This window comes from Filicampus tigris, chromosome 12 (assembly GCF_054856515.1).
Source record: "Filicampus tigris isolate MCC_2025a chromosome 12, RoL_Ftig_1.0, whole genome shotgun sequence".
Classification (NCBI taxonomy): Eukaryota; Metazoa; Chordata; class Actinopteri; order Syngnathiformes; family Syngnathidae; genus Filicampus; species Filicampus tigris.
The window spans coordinates 18,600,782-18,622,724 of record NC_141228.1 but is presented as its reverse complement, the minus strand read 5'-3'; the positions used below and the strand labels follow the sequence as shown (position 1 = coordinate 18,622,724).

The 21,943-nt window shown below is 43.1% G+C and overlaps 2 protein-coding genes and 1 long non-coding RNA gene across 6 annotated transcripts in view; 1 reads left to right on the top strand and 2 right to left on the bottom strand.

Annotated features, from left to right (window-relative positions):
• Positions 1-24: 24 nt before the first annotated feature.
• Positions 25-11,629, bottom strand: myoc (myocilin). The gene is made up of 5 exons (XM_086046957.1): positions 9,074-11,629; positions 4,817-4,882; positions 4,650-4,724; positions 2,360-2,571; positions 25-1,493 (listed from the first exon to the last, which is right to left on the bottom strand). Exons 1-5 carry the CDS (start codon positions 9,528-9,530, stop codon positions 906-908), a joined length of 1,398 nt encoding a protein of 465 aa, XP_085903083.1. The 5' UTR covers positions 9,531-11,629; the 3' UTR covers positions 25-905.
• On the top strand, positions 4,364-19,318 carry LOC147138959 (uncharacterized). 3 transcript variants are annotated; one of them, XR_015088942.1, is made up of 7 exons: positions 4,364-4,529; positions 4,616-4,862; positions 5,525-5,765; positions 6,800-6,955; positions 15,686-16,444; positions 16,540-16,682; positions 19,137-19,318. It is a non-coding gene; the product is annotated as an uncharacterized LOC147138959 (long non-coding RNA). The 3 variants fall into 3 exon arrangements; XR_015088944.1 differs by lacking the exons at positions 15,686-16,444; positions 16,540-16,682; positions 19,137-19,318 and adding an exon at positions 13,469-13,980; XR_015088943.1 differs by lacking the exons at positions 15,686-16,444; positions 16,540-16,682; positions 19,137-19,318 and adding an exon at positions 8,480-13,980.
• Positions 14,356-21,943, bottom strand: part of vamp4 (vesicle-associated membrane protein 4) — an 8,092-nt gene continuing 504 nt past the window's right edge. Inside the window, exons 2-9 of one of the 2 annotated variants that reach the window (XM_086046966.1) lie at positions 20,377-20,498; positions 19,960-20,085; positions 18,464-18,510; positions 17,940-17,990; positions 16,524-16,624; positions 15,809-15,888; positions 15,673-15,724; positions 14,356-14,498 (exon numbers count right to left, since the gene is read on the bottom strand). In XM_086046966.1, the coding sequence (XP_085903092.1) occupies positions 14,473-14,498; positions 15,673-15,724; positions 15,809-15,888; positions 16,524-16,624; positions 17,940-17,990; positions 18,464-18,510; positions 19,960-20,085; positions 20,377-20,379 (486 nt within the window). In that variant the 5' untranslated portion in view covers positions 20,380-20,498 and the 3' untranslated portion in view covers positions 14,356-14,472. The remainder of the gene's footprint in view (positions 14,499-15,672; positions 15,725-15,808; positions 15,889-16,523; positions 16,625-17,939; positions 17,991-18,463; positions 18,511-19,959; positions 20,086-20,376; positions 20,499-21,943) is intronic. The other variant, XM_086046967.1, reaches the window with a different exon arrangement.

Here is a 21,943-nt window from a genome sequence, read left to right as displayed (position 1 = left end):
TTCTCGAACATTGAATAGCACACATCATTTTAAACACCTTTTATTTGAAGATGAACAATGTACATTGCTGACTACAGTGTCCATGCAATATCATGATGTCAACTCTTCACACACTGTACACTTTAGTATTTGTACACACACACACACACACACGTCATGAATCAATCATATTGTGCGACAAGTTACGGTTGAAGTGCACGCCAAAGCAGCAGGTGGCGCCATCCTATCCCATCGGAAGAAAGACGTTTCCTGGGAAAAGGCACACTAATGAGGGAATTGGGAATGGCAACCATTACTGTACTGTTCGTAGTTCTCAATTACACACTTGGGTGCAATGTTAGTCAAACGTTCCCGTAGCACTATGCACACAAATAAAAACAAACATCAAGTACAAAAATAATTCCTCTTCTGAATACTGGTGTGCTTGGCCTGTCTGCCAGTTCACAATTTAAAAAAACAACTGCGTTTTACATTACAACAAAATGTTTTTTTTACCTTTTAACTTAATTGGAACTCGTGTTTTTAAAAAATTTTGGGGCTCATTTTTGGTTCATGATTTTATGTGGGTTCTTTTTTTTTCTTTTTTTAAATGTACATGATTTTACCAGATTCTACTTCATCATTCTTGCAATGTTTTCGTTTTTACATTACGCTTTCACTTAAATGTAACATTTGTTTTTCATTTTTAAATCATTTAAATCTTAAAAAACACTTAACAATTACAAACAAGATTGAAAATCCAAAGTTAAAAGATAAAACTCATTAAGTTATAACGCGTATTAAAAAAATATAAAGTTGTGGTGGGCTTCTTGAGCCTTTCAGCCAGCGGGCAGCCTCACCAAAGCTCTGAGTCTTTGAAGCGAGCGGAGCGAGCCAAAGTCACTTTATGTAGGGCGGCGGGGCTCTCAGGCCTCGGCCGCCGGGGGGCGCCCCAGCCGCAGGTCATAGGAGACCATGTGGAAGTTGTCCCAGGCGAAGAGCTTCTTCTGCGCCGGGTTGTAGTCAACCATGCTGTTGTAGCGGTACTTGTTTTTGAAGGGGACCGCCAGGGGGCGCCCGCGGCTGCTCTCCGTGTCGTACACGTAGTTGACGGTGGTGTTAGCCGCCGCGTAGCTGGCCACGGTGTAGAGGCGGCCACACACCAAGAAGGCATTGGCCACGCTGTTTTTGCGGATGTTGGTCTCCCAGCTCTTGGTCACCCGCAGGTCATGTGGGTTCAGCTTGGACAGCACCACGGCGCCCTTGGCCTTGCTGGTGGAGTAGATGGCCCACAGGCCGCGCTCATCCACCGCCAGGTCGATGTCGGTGTAGCCGCCCCACGAGTACGGGAACTGACCGTGGAAGCCGGCGTGCGGCAGTTCGCGCCGGGCCGCCACGCTCTCAGACGCCAGGTCGAAACGGATCAGGGTGCGGCTGCGCCGCCGCTGGTAGTACAGCGAGCCGTGGTACAGGACGGCGCCAGTGCTCTCCAGGGACTCCGGCAGCAACACCACCTGAATGATGCCACGCACAAAGTCAGTGTCCAAAGTTGAACACCTTCAATTCAAAACCAAAATTTCCTGGACAAAACGGCACATAAACATTTTAACCTACTTTTCTGGAAAAAAGAGATGTGTCAAAAAAGTCACATTTGACTTTATGGTCAATTCTATTTGACCCCAAATTCTCTGGAAAAATATGTCTTAAAACATTTTTAGAAAAAAATTATACTTGTTAAAAGGCCTCAAAAGTCCACAATTTCATATTTTGCCCTCGGTCAATTTGAATTTAACACCAAAATCTGGGGGAAATTTATGGCTCAGAACTCAAACGATTTCCATTTTTAGCCAGAATTTCTGGTAAGATAATACATTTATAAAGTTCAACAATTTCACCTTTGAAAAACATGTTTGCTGTCTTTAAAGTCACACAATTGAAATTTGAAACCAGATTTTTCTGAAAAAATATGCCACATAAATCAGACAACTTCAAACACTTTCACATTGAACCTCAAATCTGAAATCCTAAAACCTTGTTTAAAAAAAACTGCCTCAAACCTCAAACCATTTACATTTTTTGCCAAAGTTTTCTGGAAAAATATGCCTTAACATTTGAATTTTATACCAAAATGTTCTGGAAGATTATGCCTCAAAGTGGAAGCATTTGGATTTTGAGTAAAAACACAATTTAAATTTAACACTAAAACTAAATACGGAAACTGCAGCTTAAAAGTCTATTTGAATTCTATGCCAACATTTTTCTGAAAATTCCTGAAAACTCAATTTCCAATTTTAGCCAACATTTCTGGGGAAAAATAAAACTCCTCAAACGTCCACCAATTTCAAATGAACATTTCCTAGTGGAAGTCAAAAATAACCACCTTGGTGGGGAAGCCCTTGGAGAGCTGCTCCATGTCTTCGTATCCAAAAAGCTGCCTGACGTCAGAGCCGACCGTATCGATGCGCCACACCATGTTGGGCCCATACGGGGCGACGGCCTCTGGGTCCTGCATCCACACGCCGTATTTGCCCGCGATGCCGTCGGCCTTCCTGTGAGTGACGGGCTCCGACACGGACACTAGTACGCCACAACCTGGACCAAACAGAACCAAGAACAGCGTTAAATTACATGTCCGGTGTGTCACAACTAACTTTTATTTAAAGCGGAAGTCAACCCAAATCTATATTTTCAAGAATATGTTCCCAGCAAGCCACGGCATTCTGATTCATTTTGCGTTTGTGGAATATAAGTTTAAGCAGCAAAATGCACTCGTTTTTAGCTATCTCTGGGGGCGGCCATTTTGTCTTCTGTCGACTGAAAATGACATCACAACTGCTCACAAATCACGGCTGACCTGTTTTCTGAATCTGAGCCGTGATTGGTTATTGTGAGCAGTTGTGATGTCCTTTTCAGTCGACAGTAAACAAAATGGCCGACCCCGGAGATTGCTAAAAACAAGTGCTTATTCCACAAACGCAATATTTATCAGAATGCCCTGTTTGAACTAGTCGGCTTGCATAGAACATATTCTTGGAAAAAAAAATGTTTACGTTGACTTCCACTTTAAGAACAAATGTATTTAACTTTCAGACGCAATACATTTGAATTGAATCAGGTTTTTTTTAAAGTTTAAAAAAAATAAAAAAATTTAAGACCCATGTCGATGTTTAAACCATGTATGTTAATGTGGCTTACATTAACATGAAATGTACTTTTTAGGAATAATTCCTGTCTCATTTATGATGAACACTTAGGCCTATTATATATTTCAATGTTGGTCATGATGGTGGTACATGAATAGCTCATTTATTTTTGAGGCGACGGCATAAAAAGTTTGTCTACATCGCGTGACCCTGAGACCATGAGGACACCTGTATTAACGTTAGCATTACAGCAGCGACTCGGACTTTGGCGGGAAAAAGACTGGTGGTGCTTTCCCGCCAGGTGCAGGATTTGGCAACACAACAGCGTTTTCAATTCCAGCTTGCACATGTGAAGTGCACGTGCGATCATCCCCCCGATCCTCTCTGGCCAAAGAGTCGGCAGAAGGTTCAAAAACGCTTGTTAAAAAAAGTAATCAGAGCGATATGCTGCGACCAGCGTGACGCTGCTATTCTGGACCCCAACGCAACCCTATTTATTAATAGCAATATTTGTTTTGGGGCTGTCACCATGCAGGCTACTTTGTGTGGGTGTCATGTTTGTCAGTGTCATGTTTGTGGGCCAGACGGGAGGAAGGCCAGACTTGACAGCGTTTCTGACGTCATTTTATTGACTCGAAAGCTGCAAAATAGTCATGAGAGGAAAACATGCATTGCTTAAAAAAAAAAAAGCATGGCTGTAGGTTCTTTGGTTTGAAAGGAAAATTCAATGGCTTCGTTGTTGTTATTGATCATCACATCACAACATTTTAATTGGACCGTGATTTTGTCCCAAGTTTTAATTTTGGCCCACTGGGAATTTGAGTTGTCATTAGGTGGCCCATATGACATGGGATCCAGAAGTTTGAAAAGCAGCTGATTGATGGGCACCAGTGTTTAAAGAGGGGCTCGTCCGGGGGTTGAACCCAGGACCGCTCGCAACATAAGCGAAAATCATAACCCGAGACCAACAAGCCTCACAGTTAAGAGACCGACCCAATTACTTGTCATACGGTTGCCCATGTGACAAGGGTGTGGAAATTCCAAAAGCAGCTGATAAAAAAAAAAAAGATTTACATACAGTCGTATATTTTCAAAAAGGTCACTAAAATTGTACCAGTATACTTTCAAGGTTGCAGTCGGAAACCACTGTATTCGCCTGTGCAGACGGAGGTGATAACTGTCATGTGTAGTACTGAGAGTCTCCAATAGGAGCGCTACAATGTGCTATCACTGTTTAAGAACCAGCAATGTATGTTCGAGCAAGTATACAAGCCAAAGACATCGAGCTGCCAATCCGTCGATCGCCATCCAGAGCTTTACTGTAAACTTTTATAAGAATAACGTATTCCTTATACAACCTTATATAAGAATAACGTATTCACGATTGGGACATATACTGCAAATACTGTGAGGTGTCCTTTGTAAATCGTCACATTCAGACGGAAAAAAAGATGTTGCTTTTAATGTTTGTGACCTATGTGTTTGTAATTTAGCATCTGAAAGAAGAGTCCAGTGACATTCTCTAACCTGTGTATTCTTCGGGAGCCGGAACTTCGGTCACCTCGGCCTTGAGCTCCTGGAAGCCCTGCTGCCATACGGAGTCTGTCACACACACATACACACACACACACGTTGAGGAGCCTAAATTGTTGATGGTGTAACAAATCGGACACTGGATTACAGGACCACCTGACCTCTCAAATTGCTGCTGTCACCCTGCCTGCTTGGACGCTCCATCAGGTGGGACATGGGGCTCGAACCTGAAGACACAAACATGATTTGGACTCAGGTGTTTCGATGACATGGACAAGTCCAGCTGTGCTCGGCTGAACCATGACAATGGAGCGGTTGATAATCCGATTGATCACTACTGTGTGTTAGGACCCAACCCATATGGATTTTTTTTAAGCAAATGTTGATTCCAATATAACTGATTAATCAGCTGATTAATTTTAAAACGATGTAATGATTAATTCATTTTTGGGTTCTCCAACGCTTACAGCAGTAAAGCTATGAATTACAGGCACATTTGGCTGTTTTACAATATTTTGTACTTTAGTTATTTAACTGTACAACAGAGGGAAAAAACGACATTTAAAAAAAGTTTGTTTGAACGTCATTATCTTTTTCATATGATGTAATGTGTGTCAATGCATTACAAAAAAAAAAATCTGTCTATTTTTATCAAATCGGCAGGCCGGTTAATCGGTCGGGCTCTGATAATGACTAATTTTCCCTCCAAGCTTCGCGTGTGCAAAATTAAAGATTTTTTCGACAATAATAAGTGAAAATAGTTACGTTAGATACATTTGAGCCTGAATACAATTTGAGAAAGCCTGTTTTTGTTAAAAACGGTTCGCTGAATGTTACTTTTTTTGTTTGTTTTTCTTTCTGCCCGACAGTGCCGATATAAAGATGAACTGAAGACGCATCCATGATTTAACTGGTAGTTGGTGAGGCCGTGTGAGGGCAACGATAGCAGGGAATGTGACAGCAGGAAGTGGACACCGGCCTCTTCGTCGCATTCCCAGCTGCTGTGGAGACAGCCAGTCGGAAGGCGACATGACGCTCAGGACACCCTGCCGGGCGCCCCCGTTATTCGCACCTTAACTCCGTACATCTGCCTTCAAGAGGCGTGGCCTAGTGAGTGCCATCAGGACCTGCAGTCAGTCAAACAACTATGGTTATTTGAGCATTTTTGTTGTTTGTCTGCTTGTTTGTTGTTTTTAACACCTGGTAAAGGTGACAAGGCAAACAGGTGGGGATTTTTCATTACTTTGGGGTGGCCCACAGCCCTTTACCCCACTAGAATAGAACCGATCCTGCCGTGAACAGATGTCCACACTTAGAACCAACGCAAGGGTAATCGGTAATAAGATGACAATTTTTAAAGCAGTGTTTACTCGAGGATCTTAGTTAATCATTAATGTGTTCGTAAATCAGACCTTAACACAGACAGCAGAAAGTGGAGGAAAACATTTTTGCTTCTGAAACTGAAATATCTTCATTCGTGAAGCATTATAAACAGATATGTTATTGTTTTAGTTGTAAATAGTTTCTTTGCATATCCAGAAAAAAAATCTAAGTCAAAAGTCATTCTATAAATTGAGAGGGCCGCTAGAAAATGGACGACGGGCCATAGTTTGGACACCCGGCATTAATCGCCCCTTAAAAAAAAAAAATAAATAAAATACAGCCAGTATCGGTATGGATGATTCGCGCTGTGGTGGCAGCTTTAGAACGCCTCGTTATCATTATTCCAGCCACGAGAAGCTTTTCGGGGCTCGTGTAGTTGTGTAGAAAGATGGTGGAAAAATTAGCATCCATTTTTCAGGTCGTACTATTTGATTGGCAATCGATAGTCACCCGAACGGGGCAAATTTGGTAAGGTTGTTAGCAACAATCTTCTCTGTGCTGTGTCAAATTCAGGAGGCATATTTATGTTCACGTCACAGGTGCTTTAAAAAAAAGAAAACATCCAAAAAACATCCAGAAAAATAACCTAGCATTAATCTATAAAATCAAGAACTTGCCCAGCCCTAATGACCCCACCTGGTTGTATTCTTGCTTTCCCGTACAAGTTGAGAGAGAATTCAACGCACGTTGCATGCCGCGTGCAGTGGCACACAAACTCTGAGGTTTAATGATGCAGAAAAACTTGTTTTAATGGCTTTCAGGCGGAGGCTGGTGATGATGGAGACATGCTAGCGAGAAATGCCAGCGACATGGGAAAAGTCAAACGGGACAGAAAAAAAAAAGAAGACGTTTGGGGAAAAAAAAGAACCGCAGAAAAATCAGAGGTTAATGGACAAAGCCATTCATCAGTACTGCAGGTAAACACATTCTCATCCCCAGTGTGCATGCGTGTGTGGTCCAGATGTGCCGCCATCTTTTGTTTATCACCGGAGAGTTTCCATGGACCCCTTGTATGGTTAGGATATGTATTCTTACAAAACAATTTTTAGAAAGTCCAATATTCTAGAATTCTATTTGTCTTATCAAAAAAAGACAAAATTCAAGGAACAAATTGAACTTGTATCTCAAGGAACCACTGCGCTCTCCAGATGCGCACAAGGTCACGCAGTGCGGAAGGATTTATTCCTAACTCAAGGAAGTCTTTGGGGGGGTCAACAGACTAGCATGCGGGGGTAATTAAACGGATATTTGCCCCCTGCAAAGGCAACACCAAAGCGCTTAACCTCCTTGGCTCCTTGTATGGCGTCGCCCCCCCTCACTGGCGTCATGAAAAGCCTCGAGTGCATAACCTCCGATTCCATGGCTGTGCCTCGCATTTCAAACCTCCCCCCGCCCCAAAAAGTACTTTGCACCCTGCTCGCCATGCAAAGGAAAACGCACATCATAAAGGGCTCATAAGTAGTGAGCTGAGCCGCTGGGAGTAAGCTGAGCCGTGTGTCTGTTTACGCGCAAACATTCACTTGAAAACATGAGTCTCCCCTGTGGATATCAGATTACTGCGGTCCAAAAGGCTTTACACTGGCTCCCAATCGGCTACAGAAGAAATTTAGAAATTGTGCTACTGGTCAAATCACTGAATGCTTTGGGTGCTGAATACATAAAAGAAACGCTGATTGAATATAAGCCCAGTAGGGCTCTCAGATCTGGACACTTGAGTCAATAAGTGGAGCCCAGAGTTCAAAAGTAAACATGGTGAAGCTGCACATTTAGCTGTTATGCTGCACACAAATAAGTGGAGTGTAAATACCTTTGAATCCAGGTTATAATAATATACACATATATACACATGGACATAAATACACATACACATGTATACATATACAGTATACACGTATACATATATACATACACACACATGATACATATACTATATACATATCTATACATACATACATATACATATATATATACATGTGTACATATATACACATATACTGTACATATATATATATGTATACATGAATACATATACATACACTCACATATATACACACACACATTATATATATGTACATATATATATACACAGTATATACATACATATATATCAACATCCACATACCGATATATATGTGTATATATATATACACGTGTATACATACACACACATGAATATGTGTATATATATATATATATATATATATATATATATACATACATACGTATATATCCACATACCTACATACACACTTATATAAAACACACACAGAAAGAGTAACATCCAACCTTTAATTCAAGTGCATTTATTCAGTGGGGGGGGGTAATCCCAGGGGGGGGGGATCCCACATTAAGAAGTAATTATTTTACATGAAATCATGTGTGCCACAATTATTAGCACCCCTGATGTGAATACTTTGTCCAACTCCCTTTTTCCCCAACAGCACAGCACCTAATCGTCTCCATAATGTTTGACAAAATGGGAGAATATAGAAAGAGGAATCTTCAACCATTCCTCTTTGCACAATCTCTCGAAATCATCCAGCGACCTGGGTCCTCTCCTCTGCACTCTCCTCTTTAGCTCACTCCACAGGTTCTCAATAGGGTTGAGGTCTGGGGACTGAGATGGCCATGGGGAGGAGCTTGATTCTGTCTGGTGAAGCATTTCTACCGTTTTCAGTATGCTTCTGCAATAAAAATTAAATTCATTTCAAGGCTTTTGTCACATCTTCACCAGGGGTGCCAATAATTATGGAGGCCACTGTATGTGTGAATGTGTGTGTGCGTACACTCATTGCATCATACCCTCTCAAACTGAGCCGTACCAAATCCCACACCCGCTCAATCTAACCAAGTCGAATCATTCTACTTTAAAAATGAACCGTCCTTGAATCGTATCACGTATCGGAATACATACGCAACCCACCAATTGACAGTATGGCACCGGGGACATTCTGATCAATTTGTGTGCGGTTAATCATGCCTGACATGTAGACTGACCAACTATATGGAGTGGGAGACACTTGGAGTGATCTTACCTCCAGCGGGTCTCATCAGACCACTACCCGGCACGGCGGGGGTCTGCGGGGGGCACGGTCTGCTCCTCAGCCTCTCCGTCTCCCTCAGCATCTCCTCCAAGCGTCTCTGAAGCGAGCCCAGCTCCCGCTCCAGCCGCTCCTTCTCGCCCTGGAGCAGGTTCCTCTCGCCCACCGCCCGGTCGAGCGCTTCGCGGAGCCGGGCCTCGGCCGCGGCGGTCCCCGCGTCCCCCCCGGTCAGCTTGGACACCAGCGCCTCCAGCACGGAGAGCCTGGTCTTGATGCCGTCCGCCTCGGGGCCTCCAGCCTGGGGGCAGCTGGCCTCGGCGGGGCTGGCCACGGTGAAGGTGTACTGGCATCGCCCGCTCCGGTCGTTGCCCCTCCACAGGGCGGCTCGGTCCTGGGCGTCACCCCGCGGGGCCAGGAGCCCCAAGAGGCACATGGAGAGCAGGAGGAACATGATGGAGGAGTGACGAGTAAATCCCAAAAGGACTTTTCAGGGATGGATTTCTTCGTTGTTTATTTTTATTTTTTTTTGTTCCTGTAGTCTCCCTTGCGAGCAGGTCGCTTGCACTGATCTCTGGCAGTGCCGCTTGCAGATATTTATACGGTGAGTGGAAGAGGTGAAAAGGAGGGAGGGAGAGAGTGAGGGAGGGGAGAAAGGAAGATGGATTTACGGGAGGAGGTGTGTTTTCACTCTTTCGGCGCGGCTTTATTTCAACCCACCGACGACCCCAAACAAACAACCCGGACTTTATTTGTAATCGGCGTTTTGTGTTTGATTTAATAACCTGGGTGTAATTATTAGGATATGGCCCGCGCATTCTGAGAAAGCCGGGGCCTCATTGGATACGGTTACGGCAGTGTCACCTTTCGTATAGTTAGGTGGGGGGGTGGAGTTCGAAGGTGGTAACAGCGCAGAATAGGGTCCCCTGGCTCGTTTATTTGTAATAAACGAAAAAACGTTTTAATGAATATATATTATGCATTAATTTTTTTTGACATTGATTTCTTAATGATTGGTTGATATTTCTATTGTAAGTAAAAAAAAAATGGGTAGAATAAAAATAGTTTTAAAATAATTGGTTCCATCGACTTATTGTAAATGATCAAATAAAAAGTAAAAGAACAAATTTAACCTGTGCCGAATATTTTCTATAGAAAAATAACTGGTTGATTTATTGTAAACAATTCAAATAATTTTGCATATGCATGACACTTTTTTTTAATAATCAAATAGAAGACAGGAGTAAAATAAAGTTGTTTACATATGCATTTAAATTAACAAATTTCAAATTTAAATGAAAACTGTCATACTTTTTTTTTTTTTTCCGAGCACCAATCTCACATTTGGCACTTCACAAATGTCTGACCAAACTTGTGCTATATGGACAAAAGTATTGGGACATGTTTGGTCAATCATTTTACCTTCAATAAGCATGCACATATTTCCCAAAGGTGTTGGAATTACCGGGTGCCGTATCTACAATTTTGAGGGGGAAATATGCAAAATTTTGGGAGAGATTTAAGAGACATGGTGATTTGACATGACTTCCAACACTTCCAAATAGTGTGTGCCTCAATAAATTGAACACAACACAAGGCGCACGCACATGCTCACAAAATGAAAGCCCTGTTGGCCGACACGTCGTTTTTGCCGCCGCTCGCTCTTCATCTCTTCGCAAGTTGAACCGCTATCTGACTTTTAGCGTCACGGGATAGCCACGGTAATCCCGTTTATTTTCAGATGAGCATCGCGATGAAAGATTCGCTGCCGAGACGCACGAGCCAGCCTTCCAAAGATGCAGACGGGCCTTCTCATCTTCAACTTCATATCCTGCGCTTGTTTGGGTGATTAAATGCCGGCCGGCCGTGCCCATGATAGGGAAAAAAATTGAGCATTTTGGAGTGATTTTGCCTCTGCGAAAGCAGACGAGCTGCCAATTTCAATCGTTAAAACCACTTCCGTATTTAACCGCCTTTCTCAACAGCTCCCCAAAACCGTCGGTCGCCTTTGGAATTACCCTTGAAAACCAGAAGTTCTCCCAGAAATTCAACACATAACAAAATGATTACAATCTCAGACCCTGTAGCAGACAGAAACATAATCCCAAAAGAATTAAAGATTTTAGACATGTGGCTTTCACAGAATTTATTATTATTTACTGTTCCAATCAAAGATGTAAAAATAATGTGTCAGTGCAAGAGAAGCACTATTTTAATTTTTAAAAATCTAGCGGTAATTACCATCCTCTGTTACAAAGACGTCAATATCGTCATTGTCTACAAATCATATATCACGTTCGACTGGTTCCACTGGTCGTGCACGTCGTCTATATATGACTGCCGTTACTTACTTTAACCAGAGCTCGATCCCGGCGATCGACGGCGTCCGCCATTAGCTTACCTACGGCTCGAAAAAAATCCGCGACACCGTCACGTGTATATTCTGATGCATTAAATTGGCTAAGAGACGGAGAATTGGATGTTTAAAAAAGTACAGTGACGTTTACGCTCTCCCAGTTTGAAAGGTAGAAAGACGCAACAGCTGACCGCAGTTCCCGGCTCTAGTGGTAGAAACGCGGTCATGCGCTTCCGGGTTTAATGGGGCAAAGCGGGGTAAAAACATGCCAACAATCGAGCCAATTTTGAGGATTCTTTCAACCAAAGGCCCGATTTTAGAATGCCTCTAAACCAGGGGTGCCCAACCTCTATCTACCATGTTTTACACCCTGATTGAAAAATGAATTAAAAGTCAGTGGGCGTCTCCAACTTGTGATTGATGTCTAAAGTTATGAAGAGGTATGTCTCGGTTTTGGGAAAGGAACATGGCGGGCAGTTGTTTAAAAAGTGGGATTAAGTATTTAACCATGCTTGTTTTCACAAATCTTAGCCAAAGGGCTTAAAGTGTCTTTCATTAGAGATTTGTTGCCTTTACTTCCAGCTACCGACACGCCCATATCATTCCATATAACTTCTCCGAGTGCTCCGTGTGTGTGACTAATACTGCTTGGCACCCGCTTCTTGTGTGTTTGATTTCCTTTCATGTGACTCACATAAGCGTCGCTATGCCCGGAATCTGAAGTCATCGCAAACGCAGGACCAAAACATGCTGTGCTGCCAATGTGGGAGGGGAAAAAAAAAAAAAAAAAAAGTTCCCTGTTTGTTACAGCATGATGGGGCTTTGTGTGCTTCATCAATCAGACTTTTACCAACTCCATTTTTTTTTTACTGTCGTGTGATTGAGTGGATGTTTTAAACGGTCCCAGACTCTGTCTTTTTAAAACGTCAAATAAAACCATCACCCTCGGGTAGGCGTGCCACAATGGGGGCCTGCGTGAAATAAAAGACCTTGGTAGAACAATAATGAGGTCTGAGACATTTTTGTAAACTGTTTCCAGACCAATAAAATGTAAATGACAGCATTTAGAAGACAGCACAAAACATCCCCCTTTACAATTTTTCCTTTCTTTCTCCGAGACTTTTTTTTCACCAAATTCTGCTTGTACGTGTCCAGTCCCCTCGAAAAATATCGGAACGGCAAGGTCAATAGCTTTGTTTTTGTCGTCTACCGAAGACATTTGGGTTTCAGATCAAAACATGAATATGAGACTACAGTTTTGATTTCATGGTATTTACATTAAAAACTAAGAAACAGACCGTTCCAATACTTTTGGATTGGACTTTTGGAATTGTTGGCATCTTACAAGCAAAATGACTCCATATGTTTGCTTCTCAGCAAAATGTTAAGAAGGACTTCAGGTAATGGTTAAAATGACTTAAAGTGGAAATCAACCCAAACATTTTTTTTTTTCAAGAATATATTTTACGCAGGTCCACTAGTTGAAACACAGCATTCTGATTAATATTGAGTTTGTGGAATGAGTTAAGCAGCAAAATCCACCCCTTTTTAGCCATCTTCACGGCTCACCTGAGCAGTTGTGATGTCATTTTCAGTCGACAGAAGTGACAAAATGGCCGCCCCCGGAGATGGCTAAAAACGAGTGGATTCATTTATTCCACAAACGCAACATTTATCAGACTGCCTTGTTTCAACTTGTGGGCTTGCATAGAGCATATTCTTGAAAAAAATTTTTTTTTTAATTGAATTCCACTTTAAAGGGCAACTACAAAACACTTTGCAAAAATATGTTTGTCCCGCCACTAGTCTAAACACGGCATTCTAATTTATATGATGATTGTGGAATACAAATCAATCAGGCAAGTTGAGGTTGTCATTTTGTTTGTTTTGTTATTGATTGGAATTGTTTAGTTTGCTTTGTAGAAAGAAAAAAAAAGAAATGAAGCATTTCCTCTTCTTTATCTCCCGCCATGTTTTTTTTTCCCCCCATCAACTCTCACACATGTTCCTCCAACTTGTCCGTCCCAACTTTACAGTGTCCTCCCGACCGCTGGCTCAAACCAGATCAAACTGGAGAACGGACCTTTAAAAGTACTTTATTTCAGACGGAGAGGAGGCTGGGAGGGAATAAGGACTGGAATGCTTACAGCAAAGTGTTAAAGAATCAATATGTACAAGCTTGGAATAAATTAAATAACAATAAAAAATAACAAGGGGTATTTATGTCCAGACCATTTTCACAGTTTTAAAAATGGCAATTGGAATGCAAAGAGAAGATGAACCATCCCGATAAAACCTTCATACAACACACGTGTCAGATTCAGCAGGACAAAAAAAAGAGAAGAAAATACAAGCACTACAAGACCAAACAAAGGCGGCGGCTGATCACATCGGCCCAGAGACATTCATGACCTGGAGGTTTTGGTTTTGACACTTTAACCGGCAAGGAGGATGATGACGGATTTTGATGTTTGGTTGATGCCCCTGAAACCACTTTGCCCATTAAGATCATAGTTAAAAAAAAAATAATAATAAAAATTGGCTGTTGCGGTTTGATTCAGTTCTGTACAGAAAATTTTACAGTACTTTTCCATTTGAGGCAATACACACTTGCAGTCCAGTGTCACTGGTGGATAGAGAATAGTCACTACCATGAAGGTTAAAAAATTAAAAAAAAAAAAAAAAAAAGTATGAAGACCAAAAATCCTCCATTGTGGTTCCCCGGTATGGCCTTCCTCTCGTTGTTTACATAGATTGGCGGGTTACACGATAAGGTCACACATTGAACTGTACTACTTGGCGTAAAGAGGTCCAATGAACCCGAGTCTACGCTTTCTAAAACTCCAAAGCAGGGATGAAGGCGGCCGGGCCAACATTTGTGATGATCGCTGAAGGTGTGTGTGTGTGTGTGTGTGGGGGGGGGGGGGGGGGGGGGGGGGGGGGGGGGGGGGGTCGGCCGGTGCTCACGAGCCCATCCGGATAGGACGATCGTGTAACGAGATGAGGGTGGAGGGCGGCCCGTCGCAATCCTCCTCGGATACTAACGGTACCGCAGAATTACTGGAACTGAGAGGGACAAGACAGAGATTAAGATACAATTCGTTTTTTATGATACTGTCGATGTTATGACGAGGGGTGCGCATTTCTCCAATCCAGTTATTCAGTCGATTAATCGTATAAAATGTTATTCATATTCAAGTCTATTACAACCAAGGGCAGAGCCATGGCACAGGCCCCACCCCACATTTTGAATTTATTATAATTTGAATTTGGGTTTGGTTGTGTTTTTTATTTTCTATTTTATTGAATATTTAAAATGATATAATTGTGCTTGTCTAGGGAAGATCTGAACTTCATATTATTCAGATTGTCATTTTACTTGAATATACGATGTGACGGGACAGCGAGAGAAATATTCAGGCCCACCCTGATTTTTCAAGGCCCACCCATTAGCCACATTCTGTCTCCGCCCCTGATTACAACCCCCCCCCTCCCATTTACTGTTTATTAACCAACTTATTTGGTATTGTTCAATGATTAAAAAACAACAATTGAGCAATACCACAAGACAGGAATGAATGTGTTACACACCAACGTTTTCGGAACCGATTCAGAGACGGGTTCGGTCATTGTTTTCCAAAGTACAAGCAGATGTTTGCAAATGTCTTATTTGGATTACACACAAAAGACTTAGCAGTTTGCTGTCATGAAGGACTACAGAAATCTGAGAGTAATTACCGGTACTGTTGGGAGGCTGAAATCAGAGAATCTGGAACATTTCTAGTGAAACAATTGCTCTACATAATTACTCGATTATTAAAATTGTTATTCGATAATTGATTAGGTAGCGATTAATTTGGACACCTCTCCTCTCTGCCAAAAGACTATTCAATCTTGATGCGTGGGGTGCGATACGATTCACTGACGGTTTACTTCCTCAGTGTCAAGATTCAATTTGGTGCGATTACAATTATTATAATTTTTTACAATTCAAACTGATGTGGAACGGATCTGTTCGATAGGCTCTGACGCAATGAGTTTCTTGTTGTCATCTCATCAGTACTGTAAATGTTACCGTTACATTACCGTCAAAGATGCACCTCTCCCAAAAAGACGATTGGATAAGTAACTTCTTTTATTTATTGATAAGTGGAACAATTCGATTTGATTTGACGCACGCAACGTCTTTTAAATCAAAACCAATTTTCCGATTCAAATCGGTTTTCTTTTGCTTACTCACCGATTATAATCAGCAGGAGACCCACCACGACCAGAGCGATGATCATCTTCATCTGAGGATGACAAGGCACACGATCTTCGTGACACAAACCATCGGTGACCGGGACGCGTAGGTTGAAAGGGGGCCAACAACACACCTTCATGTTCCGCCACATCATCCTCCTGTGCAGCTGTTTGGCTCGGCCGCTGAAGGCCGACGCGTTGTCCGATAGGCTCTCTGGAAAAAAGAAGAAAAAAAAAAAAAAAAAAAAACGGCCCGTGAGGACATGTGAGGATACATTTTAGGAGAAGCTGTGTAACGCGTTTGCTCGGACCAAGGCTAAGGTGACTCAGACTGCGCGCTGTTGCGCAAGGTTCCGGAACACATGAAAAGTGGCCAATTTCTACACAACAGAACAAAAACACATTTGCCGCCTACTATTTAACTCTGTGTCATGTCCTCGTGATCGCCCGGATACCGCCGCTGCGAATGTACCGTTGGCTGGCGTGTAAACACTCGGGTCCCCTCGTCCAAGGACAGAACCCCCCCCCCCCCTTGTGAGCCTTTTGTCATGCACGTGTGAATGTAACCAACTAGTAAGTCGGCACCAGCAGCGGGCGCTCGAGGGCGGCGCTCATGCAATTAGCGCACAAATGTGTTCCACATGTGCGTTGCTGGCCGCTCAGATACAACAACTGCGTGAATGCTAACCAGCTGGCGACGACCTCATGTCTTCATCAAAGAGGCGGCGACAGCCTGTTGGTGAGCACGCGCACGTGCTCGATACACACGGGTAAGCGAGGCGGCGGTGTTTCTGACACGTTTGCGTGCGAGCACCTGTAGGGTCCACGGTACGATGAAAAATAACTCACCCGACTTGTCCTGCAGGTCGTCGAGACGCTCGCCCCTCTCGATCACCTTGGAGATGTTCTCCTGCATCACGTCGATCACCTCGTCCACCTGCGACTGCACACTGAGCACAATCGAGACACCAGAGAGTCGTCAACATCGGAATCCGCCATGAAACCGTGGTAGATATTAAAAAAGAAATTCTTAAAAAATCACAGAAACGTACACTTTTATGTGGCTTTTTTTTAATTGTTTACATACAAATGACTGTTTCGCTGGGATGGCCATTTAATGAATTTATTATTTAATGCATGCAAAAGTCTTTGCTCACAAACATGTTTTCAGAAACAGGCAGATAATTAAATATTTAAGAGAAAGGAAACGAGCTTCCGTACTCCGTTATAATTCGTTGACACATATATTTAGACAGGGCTTTGGTGACATCTTCTGGCATTTCAGAAAAGGCGCATGAAATGGAAATAGCTGGGGTATCAGTGTCAAACATACGGCCCGCGGGCCGGAACCGGCCCCCAGGGAGGTTCGATCGGGCTCGCAGGATCATTTACATGCGAAAAAAATGCATAAAAGACACGGAATTAATATTTTTAATACGATGCAATATATGAATTATCCGCTAGGGGGCACACTATTTTGATCAGAGTAGAAGACAACATTGTTTAAAAATTCCTTTCTTTATAAATCTCGTTTAATCTTAAAGTGCATTACTATATTTTTCAATACTAATTGTTAAAAATTTGTGCCTTTTTACAATCAGTGGGATCAGTTGCAAATGCATATTTGTGAATGATAAAAGTAAATTGCACATTTGCCCAAGCAAATCTAAGGTGTTTCGTGAAATATTTTGTAAAAGGAATGTTCATTAAATGTCAACATTTTCCTAATGTTCTTGTGCCTCTTGACACCAAAACAGAGGAAATACATGATATATTTCGGTTATTTATAGCTGAGTATGGTCGAATTTTTATGGTCCGCCCCGCTTGACATCTACCGAGGCCGTGTGTGGCCCACAACACCCCTGCTCTACGCGCACAAAAAAGTGAATGGTGAACCCCGAATATGCGGGGAATTAACGTCCTTGCGAGCGGGCAGGGCGCTCCGGGGCATCCGACTCTTTGCACGCTTTCAAACGTCAGAATTTCCACAATATGTGCGCCCTTTCAAGTTAGAATTGACTCCTCACATGGAAGCGCTCTGTGAAGGAAGGGCTGCGAGGTTTAACATTAGGGTAGACGGCAGTGGGATGGGGAGAAGATCTCCAGGGGAAGATTACGCAACAACGCGCATGCTAACGCGCTTCGGTTACACAATGCGCTAACTACCTGCAAGCCTCCGGTAAACACAACAGGCCGCTTACGTAACAACGGGCACGGGCCCGACTGGCTGTTTAGCATCGTGGGAAGGGATGTGTTTGGACTCACTGTTTGAGTTTGTCATTCTGGCCTCCCAACCGGGGTCCCGTCGGGCCGCGTCTGGAGAATGGGCAGAAATCAAGTCAGCGTCACTACAGAGCACTGCGGTACTGTAAGCAAGCCTCACTTGTTGAAAAAAAACGGCATTCTGACTAAGAATGCAAAATTCACCCGTTTTTGTCTGTATTTCAGGGGGCGGCCATTTTGCCACTTGCTGTCGACTGAATATGACATCACAGTTGCTCAGGTAACCACCGATCGTGGCTCAGCTCCAGAAAACAGGTGATCGGTTGTCACCTGAACCTTGAGCAACTGTGATGTCATTTTCAGCTGACAGAAAGTGACAAAAATGGCCGCCCGCTAAAAACGAGCTACTGAACTCAAATTCCACAAACACAATAATAATCCCAATGCCGTTTTTTTAGACTCGTCGTGGCGCGTAGAACATATTATTTCAGAAGAATTTTTCAGGGTTGACTCCCCCCCCCCTTTAAATAAGCTATTTTAAAAAGTATGTGCAGAAACAAACTCACAGAAAAAAATCTTCCTCCTCATCAGAGTCTTCCTCCAGCAGGTTCCTCTGCGAACACAAAACAGTCAGATTACAAAGGATACAAAGATCGTCAAACGTGGAATTAGCTCATATCAGTTAAAAAAAAAAATATATATATATATATATATATATATATCTCAGCGTTATTAAGTGGAGTTGTACACCACCGCAAACTACAAGCACAAGAACCGTGTTGGAAGAATACCCCCGAAAGAGCATTTATTACCTTTGTAAAGGCGGATGTTTTTGCATCGGAGGTGCACCTAATGTTGTGGCTGTCGAGTTCAAAAAGAGGATTTGCTATGACGATGATGAGTGGCTACAGGTCCGCTCGCCGTCCCCGCCTGAGCCAACATCAAAAGCATCGAGTCCGTGCCAACAAAGGACCGGATCCAAAGTGTGAGCGCGGATCAAGAGCAGCAGACGCGAGTCTAAAAGAAGCAGCGACACCAAACACCCGACGCTATTCGCGGGGAATCCGGTTGGGCGGCTGCATTCGAGTCCCCGCATGAGGAGAACGGGTCCTGCGCGGCTCGCTGTTGCCGGGGGGGGGGGGGGGGGGGCGCCGCCTCGCTTCCATTATCTAAATACGGTGGAAGCATTACGGGATGTTCTGTGAGATTATGTGGACTTTAAAACGACATTTCGTACAGGTGCTGTGGAAACACAGAGACTCATGGAGGGTGACCTTCATCTAACCCTGATGAAGTATCCACAACACACCACAACAGAGTTCAGATGGGATGGTGGGTGTTGTGAGGCTCGAGTTTGGCAAAGACAATTGCACAAAGGCACTACAGGAAATCAAAGCGGAAATCAACCCAAACACTTTTTTCTTTTCAAGAATATGTTACTTCTGATTAATATTTGCGTTTGTAGAATATGAGTTAAGCAGCAAAATCAACCCCTTTTAAGCTATCTCAGGGGGCGGCCATTTTGTCACTTCTGTCAACGGAAAATGACATCACTGTCGCTCAGGGCTCGGGCAACGACCGATCACGTCTCAGCGTCAGAAAACAGGTCAGCCGTGATTGGTCGTTACCTGAGCCCGGAGCAGTTGTGAGGTCATTTTCCGTTGACAGGAGTGACAAAATGGCCGCCCCCACAGATGGCTAAAAACGGGTAGTCTAACTCTTATTCCACAAACGCAATATTAATCAGAATGCCGTGTTTCAACTAGTGGGCCTCAATAGAACATATTTTTGAAAATAAATATGTTTGGGTATGAAATGAGTATAATAAATGTAATTAAAACTCAAAATTTACCTCGATATTTCACAAAAAAAAAAAAAAAAAAACATTTTCATGTACATGCATACACTCATCAACATGACTTGGAAGCTGCCATTTCAAGCGAAAACGAGGACTGTGCGACTGTCAATCCGGCGCACTTCCTTCCGTGCTATCGAGACTCACAGCCTCGCAATCGAATAGACGCGCACACCCACGGGCAGACGGATCGCCTCCCTTCCTCACCCTCTCGCTGCGAACGGATCCCGTGACCTCGTCGTCGTTGAGATGTCTCTTGAACTTGGGGGGCATGTTGTCGTCAAGCTGCTGCTGCTGCTGCTGCTGCTGCTGCTCCTCCCGATCGGGCTCCCTCTGCAGGAGGCACAACGCAAACGGCCATTGGGTGAAACGCCAGATAGAACGCCAACAGACACTTCATTGGGTACGACTGCATAATATAATGCCGCATTTACACAGATAACGCTCAACAGCTGCTAAGAGGGATTGACGGGAGGTATGTCGGAGATTTTGTAAAGACAACTGTGTGTGTGTGTGGGGGGGGGGGGGGGGTGCTGGGGGAGGGTACTGGTGATCCATAAAATGTGTCCTTTAAAAGTCTCACATAACACTCTCGCTCTCTCCGGTCAACCATAAAACTTATACCATTGAGTCCAGTTCAGTTTTGAAACGGTTGCGTTCTCCGCGTCCGATTCTGGCACCGCAACTGGAAACCTTTCAGGCCTTTCAGTGCGAGGAAGTTTCCAGTAAACACGCAAGAGAAGTGGCTATGGTGAGGAAAGAGAGGAAGGTGAACACAACTCAAAAATAGAGAGTTAGTTAGTAGAGAGTCGATAAGGAAACATGAAAAGCCCTGGAAATTATTGATTTAATTAAAAAGTATATTTGGGTTGAGGTTATCCATAAAGTCCAGTTCAAGACCCAAGATTTGCAATGGGACCCAGGACTCCAGGGGCCATTTTGGGCTTCACTCTCAGTTTGGGGCACCTTTCATCTAAAATCTAACATGCAGAGCATAATCACGCAACATCATGGGAGAGGATTGTCAACACTCACAACTAAGGCAAAAAGGAAATGTGTAATATCTCAAATAAGTCTGTTAAATCCTTGAAAATGAAACAGAAGGGACAGACTTCATTTAATTAACCCATTCACTGCCAGACATTTTCAGACCCTCTTTTACCCTAACGTTTGAAAGTTTTTTTTTAAATATAGATAAGTTCCTGGGATTGAATGGCTGGACTGTGAAAAGACAAATAAATACGTCAATGGCAGTGAATGAGTTTAGCACTTAAGTTTGAGGTGGATCAAAAGGTGGTGTACTGTTTGGAAACCAAAAGGGAGGGAGGCAGAAAGGTGTTTTTAAACAAAGGTAGGAATGAAAGGAATACAAAGGAAGGTAGAAAAGAAGTCAGGAAAGAAAGCTGAAAAAGCAGGTTTGTGATGGAAGGCGGTAAAGTGGTTTTGAGCAAAGGGAGGAAGGATGTAAGGATGCATGAATAAAATGCAGGACAGACGTAAGGAAGGACAGAAGGAAGGAAGTTGAAGAAAGCAGGAAAGAGGTTCAAAAGAAGAGAGAAAGGTAAACAAATGATGGCTGTAGGAAAAACAAAGGAAGGCAGGCAAGAAGGCAGGCTTAAGTGATAAAGGAAAGATGGAAGGATGCATGAATAAAAGGCAGGTCTGAGGGAAGGAATGAAAGTAAAAGGAGCAAAAAAGTGAAGGTCCGAAGAAAGGAAGGAAGGTCAAAAAAAGGCAGAAAATCAGGTTTAGGCAACAGATGGTAGGAAGGATGCATGAAACAAAAACGGTGTGAAAGAAGGAGGGAATGAAGAAGCATGTAATGATTCATGAATAAAAAGCAGGTCTAGTGGCTAAAATGTATGAGCGGGGGAAAAAAGGTTTAAGCAAAATAATGTAATAATTATGTGGGGATACTTGAATAAGACGGGCGAGATTGAAGGAGGGAAGAGCAGGTTAATGCAAGGAAGGAGGGATGCAAGGGTGCAGAATTAAAAGGTGAGTCAGTGGGAGGCAAAGAAGGAGGGAACGAGGGTCAAAAGGTCAGGAAGGAAAAGATGCCAGGCAGGGAAGCAGGTTTGAGAAGAGGGAATGCAAGAAAGGAAGTTGAAGTTAGGTTTAAGTAAAGGAAGGATGTATGAATGCACAAATAGAATGCAACTCCAAGGAAGAAAAAGATACCAGTAAAACA